This window comes from Fistularia commersonii, chromosome 4, assembly GCF_037954325.1.
Source record: "Fistularia commersonii isolate RoL2024-O1a breed Wild chromosome 4, RoL_Fcom_v1.0, whole genome shotgun sequence".
Classification (NCBI taxonomy): Eukaryota; Metazoa; Chordata; class Actinopteri; order Syngnathiformes; family Fistulariidae; genus Fistularia; species Fistularia commersonii.
In genome coordinates this window covers 9,338,476-9,352,112 of record NC_141287.1, presented here as the reverse complement: position 1 = coordinate 9,352,112, position 13,637 = coordinate 9,338,476, and the positions used below count along the sequence as shown (strand labels likewise).

The following is a 13,637-nucleotide window of genomic DNA, read 5'->3' as shown; positions in this document are numbered from 1 at the left end:
GAGCAAAAGTGGAAATGCAAGCTTATATGTGGGTGTAATTTTCTAGTTTGGTTTTGTAGAAAAGAAGAGACCTCCACCTCAAAATGGTTTGATGACATTTAATGATTGGGCAGACTACGTTTTATGACTAGAAGAAATTACAGCCTTTGACAGTTTTACAGAGGAAGTCTTATAACAAATGCCTGGTCCTTTTCGGTTGTCCATCCATCAATTCTAAGTCAGGATATTCACAACACTTGACAATTAGAAAAGCAAAACAATATAAATATTGAAAATAAAAAAAAAAACTTTTATACAAGTACTGAGGTGTTTAAAGGGATACTTTTTGGGATAGTGTCCTTTTTTTCAATGTTCCCTATAGTAAGAATGGAAAACCGATGCCTATTTCTTCTCTTTTGCCGCATTATTGAGTTCTGGATTCGGTGGTTCACCTTCTGCAGAATTCATTAGATATGACTCCCACCGACCCAAATTCTTAGACACACATTTTGACATATCTACTGGATTATATATTTATCTTCCCAAAATAAAGCAAGATGGTGTGGAGTTGAATTTCCCAAGAAGCTCAGGTGTTCCTTTAAATACACTGGATGAGAGAGACGCTTCTCAAAGACTCAGCAACAGTTTAAGTCTATTGTATTTAGGAATGTATCGGAGAAACATAAATTGAGTTTAGGTTTTCCCAGTACAATTTCTGGAAAGATTTGACTGATAAAAATATCAAGTATTTACTTTAATCACTGGTGTTTACTGACCAAAACACACCCTTCTGACATATCAAACCTGCATCCTGACCATCATTTTCCTCCCTAGTAAACAACATTTTCTCACAGGCCAAGCCTTTTCCTCTGAGGATTGTCAGGGTTTCTTGGTCTAATGAAGTGCTGGGTGAGCGAGCAGGGTGCAGCTCTGCCACAGTCACAGAGCCACAGCGAACACACTGGCCACGCAGTACATGGTGCGGTTCTCCCATCTGACAGTGCAGCTTCCTGAAACGCAATGCAAGGTATAATGAGACTTTTCCGAGGAGCCCCAGTGATGTTCCTTGACAAGCTTTTTAAGGATTTTAATTGAAGACATAGTGACTTAAACTCAGAAATCAGAGCCAAGACAATGTATAGAAATTTATGGAGGGAAAATTCCAAGTATGACCTTGCACTCATACAGTTTTATATGATTTCTTTGTCTGCTTTACCCCGGCACTAAACTGTGACATTATGTCAATATATCAAATAAAAGTTCAAAGTTATAGGTTACACCACCTGCACTACATCTAATATCACAATTAAAATCCTCATGTAGACCTGGATTAGCTTTGGTCGTCCTTCAAGAACTCAGACTATTTAACTCAAGACTAAGACAAATCTGAGATAACTTAAATCCATATATGAGAAAGCAATTTCAGTAAAGCCTGGTTTAAAATGTGATTTAGTCAACAACTAGGGCCTAATCTCAGTATGGGAAAGCTGAACCTTGTTTTCTTTTCTTCAGGATTGGGATAGAAAACCTCAGCCTCTGGATCCCCTGCTTAATGATTGAATACAAGACCAATATTTCAGATGAATTGCCAAGATTACATCATGTGCCAGTCATATTTCTGTCTTACTTTTTATAAAATGAGTAAAGCACATTGTATCAGTGAAATATCTGAGGACGATTTATCAGCCTGGTTGAATAAGATATCATTAAATAACAGCTTGGTGTCTTGCTCCTTTGTTCCTGGATCAGATGTTTTTATTTAGAGAATCGCAGATTTGTGATAGAAAGGGCAGGTATTCTTGACAATACATTAATTGTAACAGCTTTAATTATATTTGTAAAAGTGTATAGGTTTGCTACTTTTGTCATGTAGATTTTCCATTTCAGTCTCTTTAATTTCTAAGATTTAGCTCAAAAATCTATGATTTCTTCTCAGAATATTATTTTCTTTTTCCATTCAAAAGTTCCAGGTGTGTTATAACTTTATTTTTCTGATCTATAATTAACAAATAAAAAATTATTCAGAGGAAACAGGGGGAGTACTTTTTAAAATGAGTAGAAATACTATAATTAAGCACTGTTATTTTTTAGTGTAGTATCTTCTCTGGGGTTGGTTTCTCACCGTCAGTAGTTGAGTCCCAGTAGCAAGAGTTGGCAGTGTGGAGACCTGCGCCGCTCTTCTGCATGATGGTGCAGTTCACTATATAGGAGAAGTATGACAGTTGGTCACGTCTTAAGCCTCATGAACGGACTCTATGTGTTACCATGACACTGAGTGATTTCATATTACCTATGTACTTGAATGGCTTCCCCTGTTTCACCAGAAGTGTGAGAGAGTGTTCTACTATACTGGCGGTCCACTGGTTGACTTTACCCTGGTTGTAATCTGTCCCACCGATGACACCTTCAATACACTACAGCAGAAAAGACGCAAAACAGTTGTGGTATGTATTTTGCTGTCACAAAGTGCATTACTGTCTTTTTTTTAAAAAAAAAAAAAAAAGGAATACAATAAATACCTCTTTAACTAAGCCAGTGGCTTCATCAGCATTGAAGACCACCTATAGGATAAGTGAAAGAAAAAAAAGTAGACATTATTTTGAGTAACACAGCAGCACAGCTTCTCTAGTTAGATCAAAACATCACTCTCTGTTATCACAGTTGAAATTATCACATATTATACTTTAGCAGCGTATTGGACAACCACCAGACAGCAATATTTTTTCTACTATATACTGTAAGTATCAATTGCTTCTTGGCAAGCCCATTTCTCTCAGTTATGATAACTGTGTTGGACAGCATGTCTTCGTAACAAGTGCAGGTAAAGGGAATAATAAACTTGAGAAATTTGTATCATACAATTGTTTAAATATTTTTCTTTTGGAACATGACTAGCAGTTACATATCACAAGGAACAGTCTTGAAAAAAATATTGAAATTGAAAATATCTCGCGTTTCAGGTCATTATCATAATTTTCATTCAGTGCCAAGACATAGCTTGTCACCGCTACCTTGTGTTTTAGGCTGTGAGCCATGAGTTAATAAGATTTACTATAAAAGCAGACTCTTGCCTTTTTTATTACTAACAGCACACACTTATCCACAAACTGGTGCCTAACACTTCTTCACTTAACTGTCAGACAAATACTAAGCAAACTCACACACTAAGCATAAGTGAAAGTTGCTTTATGTCCCAAACCTGAAATACAGTTCAGAAAGTAAAATTGTCTAATTTTATTTCCCCATACGATTATAACTTCACTTGGCCAATTGAGAAACCAAACTGTAGAACTTCCACTTGTTTTTGATTTTTTATTTTTTTTATTTGCGGAATCACATGGTACTTGGGTTGTAATGATCAATCTCAGGTGATTAAATGTTGTCTCATTACAGAAAAAAAAACTTCACAGATCCCGGAGAAAATTTCCTATATAATAACTGATATTAAAATGCACATTAATGCAGAACTTCATTGCTGTGGCAGCGATCGAGCATAGATCCTCGCAATATTCACATGAGAGCTTTACATTGTTGCCACGTAATGAGATATAAGTTTTATTTGCACCACAAGACCAGATCGTTGTTAATGCCTTCAAAGCAGGCGTTTGCAAACCAGTTCTGTGTGACTTAACATGTTTCATCTGAACACGGGGTGTAACGTCAGATGAGAAAGACAATATTAGGAAGTCTTATGTCAACCACCTGACACACAACTGGAAACAGCTGACGCTGTGTGTGTGTGTGTGTGTGTGTGTGTGTGTGTGTGTGTGTGTGTGTGTGTGTGTGTGTGTGTGTCAATACAAACCGGTTTGTTATAACAGTTATATTGGCCCTGACTGAAGTCATCTTAAATAGATATTGCTTTTTAGAATAGGTCTTGAAATGTGCCTTTATATGATGCGGTCGCACTTATTTAACAGATATATATTGCCGCAGTACTTCAGTAGACAATACATCGTGGATTGACGCCTGTGGAAATTTCTTAATCACAGTTCAACTAACTGTTACCGGCTATAGATTGTAAACGGTTGTTCCTGGAAGGATGGCAGGGATGTAAATGGCAGATGAGCTGTGGGCTCTCCTCTTCGACGACATCTACCTCTTTAACTCGACATAAGAGCAGTATTTCTAGAATTCCTCTGAGCTCATACGACTCTAGTAGTCGTATTCTGGACAGAATTGCGACTAGCAGTTAGCAAAACCACCACACCCAGACATTGACATCGTTAGCTCTAGCGAACAGTATAAATGAGCTAACGGCACCGTCTTCGCTTGTCTCCATCTTAACATTAACATTCTATTAACAATGTCATGTGAAAGTGTGTAGTTTACCTCGTCCCCAGAGTTATACTCCTCCATAGCTGACTTTATTTTTTATTTATCGCCGCTGCCTCGTAACACTTATTGTTCCTGTTTATTTCCTGCTACTTCGAAGTGACGAGCACAAAAAAGAGGGTGCCTTAAAAGATCAGCTACTTTGTTATCGCGCCGCTTCCTGGCCAACTTAGATATTACAACAAGACATCTCGAATTGGGGGATTCCAAAAAAACATCTGGAGATCAGATGACAGAATAAATAATGTTAAAAATGCCCAATATGATTTTCAATGTATGATTTGCACGCATTTACGTGATCTAATCAAAACAGTGTGCTTCTGTTTGAAAGATGGATGAAGCAGATTTTGCCATTTCATAAGGCAAACAATAGTTTTCATTTGTAATTGACGTTTGAAAAGCATTTTTATTCCTTCACACTCATTTCCTTTCAATGTGCTTGTACATATGTTTCATAGTTGTACCTTGCTAAACGTTGGCTTTTCCCGATTTTTTTTCTTTTTCAAGTTTGTTTGCATGGTTGTTTGTGTATCTGTTTTCACTTGTTACTTAAGACACTTTATAGCTTATTTTTATTTCTTATTCTCCCCTTTTCTCTTATTTTTTACTATTAATACAATTTTTCAACTATTATTTATATTTTTAGATTTTTCTTTTTCACAAAAATTTCCTTCGGGATGAATAAAGTTGTTCTTATTCTTATTCTAATTCTTATCTGTGTATTTACAGGTAAGTTTTGCAAATTTTCATTTAATCAGTATATTCACACACACTTCATTGTACATCAATCATGTATAGGGTTTGTTGCCAAAAGGCTCCTTTTAATGCTTCCTGATGAAAGTGATATTTTGCCCGAGAGCATGATTATTCCTCAAATACTTTTATACCAATCCTGGTCCAGCAATGAAATAACTCGTCAGATATGTGAATTTTAAATACTTTTAACAGTGGAAGTTATTTTATTTGTCCATTTTGTGGAATTGCATTCAAGAACAACACATTGCAAATTCATTCATTCATTCATTCATTCATTCATTCATTCATTCATTCATTCATTCAGCTCCCCTGCTACTGCTCGTGGTTCATCCATGATGGCTTATTTGCAGAAAACCAATTTCCCCACGGGGATTAATGAAGGATTAAATAAATTATTTTCTGCACTTAAAAACCTGCAATGTAAGCGTGATATCTTTACGAGACAGAACAGGACCACAACAGCAGAAACACGTACTTTTAAATTGGTTTAACAGTAAAATAACGTTGGAGGCAACAAGAAACATAAAAAAAAAAAAAAACATTGCGTATTTTTATAGCGACTGTCCTCATTACGATAGTTTAACACACACACGCACACACACACACACACACACACACACACACACACACACACACACACACACACACACACACGCACACACACACACACACACGCACACACACACGCACACACACCACGCCCCCTACAGTCGGAAACACCCTGCCTGTGGATCTCTGCCTTCAGACGGTGCCGAGGCGCACCGACACCCTCACGCACGGTCGCCGATCACCGGACGACCGGCTCCCCAGCGCCTCCGTGCTCTCCCACCGGCTGCTCCTCACGCCGGCACCCTCAGGTAAGACGCTTACTCCCGGCGGGTCAGTCGGCGTCTGCCCCCCCACCCCCCACCCCGGGTTCTCCTTGGCATATGGCAGCTGATGATCTCTTTTTTTTATTTGTTTCCTTTTCCCTTCTTGGAGGGGAGGTGCGTGTACTTGCGTGGGTGGCTTTGGAGGGGTTTCTGATCACGACCCCCTAAGACCGAGGTGGTCCTCAAGTGGACCGGGTCGCTTCACAACTCAAGTTAGGTGGGTTTGCACAGGTGCAATGCAGCAAAGAAAAAAAAAGCCAAAAAAAAAAAAAAAAAAAAAAACAACCAAAAAAACAATAGAAGAAGCTCCCTTTGCTGTTTCTTGTCTCCACCGGTGTTGGAGGCAGATGAACCCTCCTTTTCAACTCTTCATCCAGGCTGGGATTGCTCTCAGCAGCCGCCTGTGCTATCAAGTTTAATGATTCCATCAGATGATGACCTTGCCTTGCTCTGTTCTGTCAGCAGGATGTCCCGGGGCTTCCCGGGGATCTCTGCTCTCTCTCTCACACACACACACACACACACACACACACACACACACACACACACACACAGCTGGACATCATCCGCCTCCCGGGGTCTGCTGGGCTGCTGAGGGCAGGGGAACTGAAGATTAGCTGGATGGGAGATGATTTGGATGGAAGGTGTGAGACCGAGCGTGTTAAATGTGAAGTAAGCGGGGGAGCTGATTCTACACGAGGGGCCCGGGGTTCTGATTGTAAAAGGTTTGGGACACAGTGAAGGTGATGTGGATGGTTTTAGTTTTCCTAGATAACAGTAGCTTAGTGTATTACAGCGCTGTATGATTACCCTCCCTCTCCCCCACGTACACACAGATAGAAATACATCGTCCCCAGCTGCTTCACTCCCCGGTCCCCAGGTGCTGCTGCAGTGTGGAGTCTGTTAATATGAATCACAGTCCAAAATGATTCATCCCATGTTTGATCTGTCTATTTTCATTGAAAAGACACAATTAGCTTTTTGTTTGTTTTTTTCTTTCTTTCTTTTAAGATCAAATCATTTTTTTACCTTCGATACAGGGAAGTGACATCAGACACACCCTCACGTTACAAGAACTTCAACAAGTTATTCAATTACTTCAACCATCCTTTTTTTTTTTTTAAAATGCGACCTCAAAGTAAGAGAAAAGAAACAAACCTAATTCAAGTTTCCTGAATGCAGTTCAGAGCAGAACCAATGGAGAGATGATTAAATGACGGCCGAGGCTAGAAACATCTGGAAATAAAAGCAGAACTGCTGCGCTGATGAGTAAAATGACACTCACTTTCACGCTGCCAATTACTGTAACTTAAAGTCAACTGTTTTCTGAGGCTACTGGCTTTCTGTCTGTACGGGACAGATATAATGTCTCTGACAGAATTGAGATTTCCACGATTCACTAGAATCTGCTGTGTAACAAATCCTGCACAACTATAATTTGTCACAGTGATGTCTGAACTGCTTCATCGGACTTGTAAAGGCCGGACAGATAATGCTTTATTATTGCCCCAGTCTGTACTGCTTCCCATTGATAAGCAGGCTTTATGTGGTGAATGCAAGAGAGGAAGTAAGTGGTTGAATACAGGAGGAGGAACGCCAGAGGATGTAGGGACTCCACAATTACTCTGCACACAGCTCATCCAACAGGGCAGAAATAAGCCTTTGGGAGTGCAGTCACACAGCATTAGAGCTCTGCATTTAGATGTGCGTGTGCACATGTGCACGTGTGGTCGTGCACGCGCTTGTATCCGTATGTGCGTTCACACATGTGTGCATCATTGTGGCGGGTGATGCTTTTGGTGCCAGACAGTCTGTCACACATTTTAACTGTCCACTCCCTTTTATTCTCACATAATAACAGGACAAGCGTGGGAGGCACTAATTCTAAAGATCAGACAGGATTACTTCCTTGAAAATCGGCATTATTATCATCGGATTAACACATCTGATGACCTGACCTGCGTTGATGCTGCATCGAATACCATAGCCTGGTCTCCGTAGAGATGTAGTGCGGGGTTTCCCTCCCTCCTACTCACTGGTGCCTCTCTGATCCACTGCTCTCCAGTGTGTGCTGCATGCTCGTTTGGTATGCAGCCCTAAAGCCTCATGCAGCCTCCCATTCATCCACGCTATCAGTAGAGCCCTGTCTATATACACACGCAAATACACGTACACAAACACTTGTGCCCAAGTCTGCAGATGTAGGAGGGGAGAGAAAAACATCTTAAAAGCAGAAATATAATGTGATTGCAGGGGCGAGAGGAATGACTCAACACAGTGATGGATGGCTGGTCAGGGAGCGGAGCAGCTCTGTTGTCCTTTATGGAACTGCCGTCTGTGTACACATGTCTCCGCAGACTAACATGAGATCAGTACCACTGAAACGCTCACACATACAGACACTCAAAATGGCATTATTGCTGTAATATTTATTCAGAGCCTATGCAGCAACAGCGGCAGCATCTTGACCCGGGTGTGTTTTGAGAAATGTCAACACAGCAGAGTTCACAATATGTTGAGGGGATTAATTACATTATATTGTTTGCATGTCACGCATATTTGTTTGAGTAAAGAACAAATATTTGTCAGACCTCAGTTGAAAATGCGGAGGCCTCAAATGAAAGCCGAGCTAAAATTGCATATTTGTAGAGTATATTGATTTAAAAAAAAACAGAACACCCTAATATCATTATCATCTGTCATCGGTATCTAAACCAAATGGTTTGTTATTGACATCACAACCTACATTCAAACCAAATGTCAATATCAACATTGATGTCCGGCCGTGAATGATTTTAAGAAAACCTCCTATAATGTTTTATGTGTAAAATGATAATCTATAAAGTTTTCACAATAACCAGTGTATTGTAATTCCGATCAATCTGTGGCAACAGTTTTTTTTGTTATCAAGGCCCATAAATCAATATCTTTTAAATAGGGCTTTGTGCCGGTCTTACCTATAAGTCATAATTTTTTTTTCTCCCACACAAAAAATCTATTTTTTATGTCTCCATCCTTAGACGTGCCTCGTTCAGTCCGTCCGCCCAACCTGCCCATGTGGAAATGATGTCTCATTTATGTCTTTCCTCAAATATGGTTCAGAAGTTCACATAGACTGTGAGCTTATCCGCTTAGATGTTTCCTGGCGGTTAAAGGTCAAGTTTGCCGCATAAAATGTTTTGGCCACAATGTGAGAATTAGCAATTTCATTCAGAACATGAAATGATTAAGCAAGTTATATCCCGACTGCCACTTCAGCTTGATTCGTTGTTCAAATGACACCTTGGTAGAATGACATGGGTTGCCAAAAAACCCTCTCCGCTCTATGTACATTATTTTCAACGAGCAATCACAGATGAAAATGGCAGATATCTAGATGCCGGAAGCAAGAAATCACTATTTTACTTGCCTTTTTGCCATTTCTTGTGTATTTCAAGTAATCGCAGACAGTGTCATAACGGCTTTGTGCAACCTGTGCGAGTGCCAGGTTTTCTTTGGTTTGTTGACTTGTCCGCTTTGTCTCTATTTCCACATTTCGGTTTTTTTTTTCTTACCTGGTGTTGTCAGTTTTATTTCCTCTGTTTTTTTTTAGATGGATTGGGGATGCCTGATGTTGGGAGCTGTGTGGAGTGTCATTTGTTGGCTTGTGTTTTTGAATTTGAGAATACAATTTTTTGAATATGAGACATCATCAGTTAAAGGTTGGCTTTGTGAGTGTTGAGAGGTTTTTCATTTTTATCATTGGGGAGCTTCCTTGTCAAGCGTCTCTAACAAATGTACTCATGGTCGATATCAGGGTGCGCGGTCTATGATTGTTGGCTTTGCTAATGCTCAGTATATTATTTCCTTGTGGTTTATGGATATCCTTGGCCCCTGTTATACAGTATTATTTCATAGCTGCCTTTGCAAAGACAACTCAACCATGATACCATGAGAACACTTGAACAGATACAACTGTAGGCTTGACAGGTTGTTGACTGACCTTTTTCTTCGTTGTTTAAGTAGCGGGAAGGCTGATGGCTATTATGCAAAGAGGATATCCTGCTGTTGGATCTGATGAAAAAACATATGCGACAAATGATTTCTGACATGAATATTTAACAAGTGAATTGGTTTCTGTCTGATAATTGGAAAATATTCATGACTGATGAAGGATTTCTTTTGTGGAATAGTACGGATAGGAATGTTGAGAGTTAGACAGGAAAACTGGGAGGGAGAGCAGAACAGTGACACGCAATAAACACTGCAACAAGACTGGGTTCTTATTCTGCAATCGATCAAATCAATACTCATGTACACAGTAAAACTGAATTATAATTATAATTCTGGATTCTGGTTTATCAGCATCACTTTGTGCATTACAAAATGAGTGCATTATTTATAAACATTCATTAGGGGTAATACTGCCGATTATAGCGGTTATAAGTGTGACTATCTGGCACAGCGAGTGTTGATAACTGAACAGTGTGCATCACCTCATATCCTTAAACTTGGAAAAAGGGCTTCTTTCATTGTGTTTGTACAGAAACAGAGACTAGAATTGTCCTGTATGTCAAAATATTCCCTGGCCCAGATAACAGTTTTAAACAAGCAGTCATATGTTTGGGAGGATCAGCTCTTGAGTTAGGAAACTAAATATTTTTTTCCAGAGAAATAAAATCACATGTATCATATCCGGTACATCATGATCCATTAACATTCATTCAATACTAGAAGACAAATGATGGCCAGCTGTTTGGGCAGTGGTTGGGGGTGGAAAGAGGTAGTGAAATGAATGTTATGAAATATTCAGGCATGTTGGTTAAAAGAGAGGGAGCTGCTATAACCCTCTCTCTCCCTCTGTGAAGAAAGAAAAAGCAGCAGTATCAGAGGCCACTGCTGAATCTGGGTTAATAGGACCTAGCATTGATCTAAAAACCTCCTATTTCTTGCTCTCCGAGATTGCAAAATGACAGCACAGAAATGACCCCCTTGGCTCACGAACAAAACACGTTTTCTTTGTGAACTTTTCACTGCAAGTACATGTCGTATTACATTGATTAAACCTCCTTGTTCAGAAGAATCAAGATTCCAGATTCAAAGTGTTTATTGTCATATGTACAGTCTGGTATCATGTTTCACTGTACAATGAAATTCTCACTTTGCTGTCCGCAGTGCATCCATGTGAGTGTGATAAAAACAGACATCTGACACTGTAGTAGAGACTAGAAGTTCTATCTCTAGGCTATTTCTTTCATATTTTATATTTTCATTTCATTCTTTAAACCTGTACTGTCTCAGAGCTTTATTTATATTTATTTATTATTTAATTCTTCATGTCTTCACCATTAATTAGTTGGTCTGAAAAAAGTCAGAAAAAAATGTATTTAACTTAATCTTGTAAAAAAGTGAATACACTGGAAAGAAATATCTATTACAAGCTGGCATCAGAGAAGTTATAAGATTTGATTCATAGTTGTTTTCTGATTATCATAGTGGGTTATTCAATAAAAAAGTGAACCATCAAATTGTTGAAGTCGTTACAGTTCAATGAAAATTATTAAATCACTAGTGCATGTGACTTGGACCATTTTCTTTTTTTTTCTGTTGACTGTGTTTATCTTAAATACTTTAGTGTGTCCAAATGACAAACGAAGGCAGTCTTCATCACCGGGTTTTTAAATTGAACACATACATGATGCATGATTACATCGGCTGCAGAGACTGAATGTTGGTTTTAATACGTTTTTGGTTTGTTGCTAAGCCATCCTTGACAGCACAGGGATGGGAAGGACTGATTTTATCAAGATGGAACGAGCTAAGGTCACCGACACGTGTGTCTATAAATAGTCCCGTTAAGAATCAAACAAGCGTATATTTAGCGGATGCAAACTACGCTACTGTTTATGCTATCTTGCTCAAAAATAATTGAAATAAGCAAGTAACTTAAGAAAAGGCATACTTTCCAATATGAGCAGCACCAGGGGATCAGAAAGAATGCCAGTATTCTTTTAGAATATTACAGTCTTTATTAAGAAGGAAACAAAGCATATCAAGAATCCTCAATGAAACACTGAGTAATAACAATAATGGCACAACAATTCCTGTCTCCTCAATAAAATAGCAACATACAAAAAAATAGAAGGGCAGGTGCTACACTAAAAGTAAATGACTTTGTGGACAGGAAACAGCAAATAGAGCAGGCATGTAAGAGGAGGATTCCCCAACATACATTACTGTGATATATAATAGATATATGAGCTGGCATTAGTTCAAAGGGTTCACTTCGCCGTAAACAAGTGAAATATTGCATTTGTAGTAGAAGTATAGTGGTTGAATGATGTATTTGAAGTGTTTGTAATAACTGCTCAGAGTTACAGAGATGCCAAAAAGAAGACCCTTGGTATAGTTGTGAATGAAATTGAGTGTTTTATTGTGAAAATTTCACATGAGAGTGGGACTCGTGCAGATCCATTTGTACACACAAATTCAAACATTTTTTAGAGTTTGTTCAAAGACAGATTTATCAGCTTGTGAAAATGTGAATTCAGGATTTTCCCTTGAAAAATATCCACAAATGGGTGCAGTTTCTGGCTGTTACTGTATCTTGTAGAAGCTGTGATGGTGATCCAACCTGCTTCCACTACAACTTAATTGTTTGTTAGCAGAGTTCATTTTGTGTCCTCCTGTTGCAGTCACTTATTTACTTTGGAGAGACATTTTCTGATTTTTTTAAACATTTCTTGCATGTTTATAAGTTCTAAAATCAGTTCTGCACAGCAGTGCACACTGTTCTTAACTTAAGTACTTGTTCCCCCGCTCTGGCATTGTCAAGTCCTTTATTTCATTACGTGCACTTCTAAATAACATAACCATGTTATCTAACTTCTCTAACTTGACTGTAGGTGTGAATCAGAGAGAGCGAGAGGGTTGACCCTGCCGCTCACCTGATGTCAGTTGGATCATGGGTTTATATAATTAATGATTCAATGGGTCTTACCGAATGTAAAAAGTAAGAGAAGGAAGAGAGGATACAAAATAATCTGATGTCTGACATCTAGTTTCTACATAAATATGAGTCAATTGGACTTTTTTGAAAATAACAATCCATCCAAAGTGACAGTCAAGCATTGACCGCTTTGTTTTACATAAAAATAACTGGAACCATCTAATTAATATGTTGGACAGTTTGCATGAGAATTCCTGATCCTCAGATTTATATAATATCAAGCTCTATACATAATCTTAATGTCTTGGCAGAGGGGTCACCTATTTAAATAACCCAATATTAAATTCTCTCCTGTCATCATGTCTCAAACATTTACTATACTGATGTAAGTCGCTAATAGACCAGTCTGTGTCTGTATTATTTGATTGGTAAATGTTGGGATTTTATCACATTTAACTAAGATGGAGAGCGTAATCGGTAAATATCACTTTTCTATTTTTTTCGTATGTCATATGGACATTATGTTTTCACATTGGTCGACTTTCATTTTGTTATTTAATGGTGTTGGAAATATTCCTTAATGTCACTGGTGATGCAATTTGAATTAAATATGTCTATACAGTAGCATGCAGCAAATCTTTTTTTAAACACACTATGCACATTTTGAATTTTGAATGAAGGAAAGGGAAAAAAAGTTACTAATTACTTTAAAAGGATTAAGAATCAAGTTTCAGGGTCAGAGTATTGCACCAAAAATTGAAGCCATT

At 38.5% G+C, this 13,637-nt stretch overlaps 2 protein-coding genes across 5 annotated transcripts in view; one reads left to right on the top strand and one right to left on the bottom strand.

The window, feature by feature from the left end:
* Positions 1–84: 84 nt before the first annotated feature.
* LOC147234612 (dynein light chain Tctex-type 3-like) lies at positions 85–4,433 on the bottom strand. The gene is made up of 5 exons (XM_086145182.1): positions 4,312–4,433; positions 2,499–2,540; positions 2,270–2,393; positions 2,102–2,179; positions 85–989 (listed from the first exon to the last, which is right to left on the bottom strand). The coding sequence occupies exons 1-5, from the start codon at positions 4,336–4,338 to the stop codon at positions 919–921; spliced, it is 342 nt and encodes a 113-aa protein (XP_086001308.1). The 5' UTR covers positions 4,339–4,433; the 3' UTR covers positions 85–918.
* Positions 4,434–5,832: 1,399 nt separating this feature from the next.
* sytl5 (synaptotagmin-like 5) overlaps positions 5,833–13,637 on the top strand; it is a 33,337-nt gene continuing 25,532 nt past the window's right edge. For all 4 annotated transcript variants that reach the window (XM_086145179.1, XM_086145180.1, XM_086145181.1 and 1 more), the window contains exon 1: positions 5,833–5,927. The gene's annotated coding sequence lies outside the window, so the exon portion shown is untranslated. The remainder of the gene's footprint in view (positions 5,928–13,637) is intronic.

What these genes read in the sequence shown, in the direction of transcription:
- LOC147234612 (XM_086145182.1), bottom strand. Translation starts at nt 4,338, where the DNA reads ATGGAGGAGTATAACTCTGGGGACGAG. An exon ending in AGTATAACTCTGGGGACGAG is followed by an intron (nt 2,541 to 4,311) that starts GTAAACTACACA and finishes CTTATCCTATAG; the next exon opens with GTGGTCTTCAATGCTGATGA. An exon ending in CCACTGGCTTAGTTAAAGAG is followed by an intron (nt 2,394 to 2,498) that starts GTATTTATTGTA and finishes TTTCTGCTGTAG; the next exon opens with TGTATTGAAGGTGTCATCGG.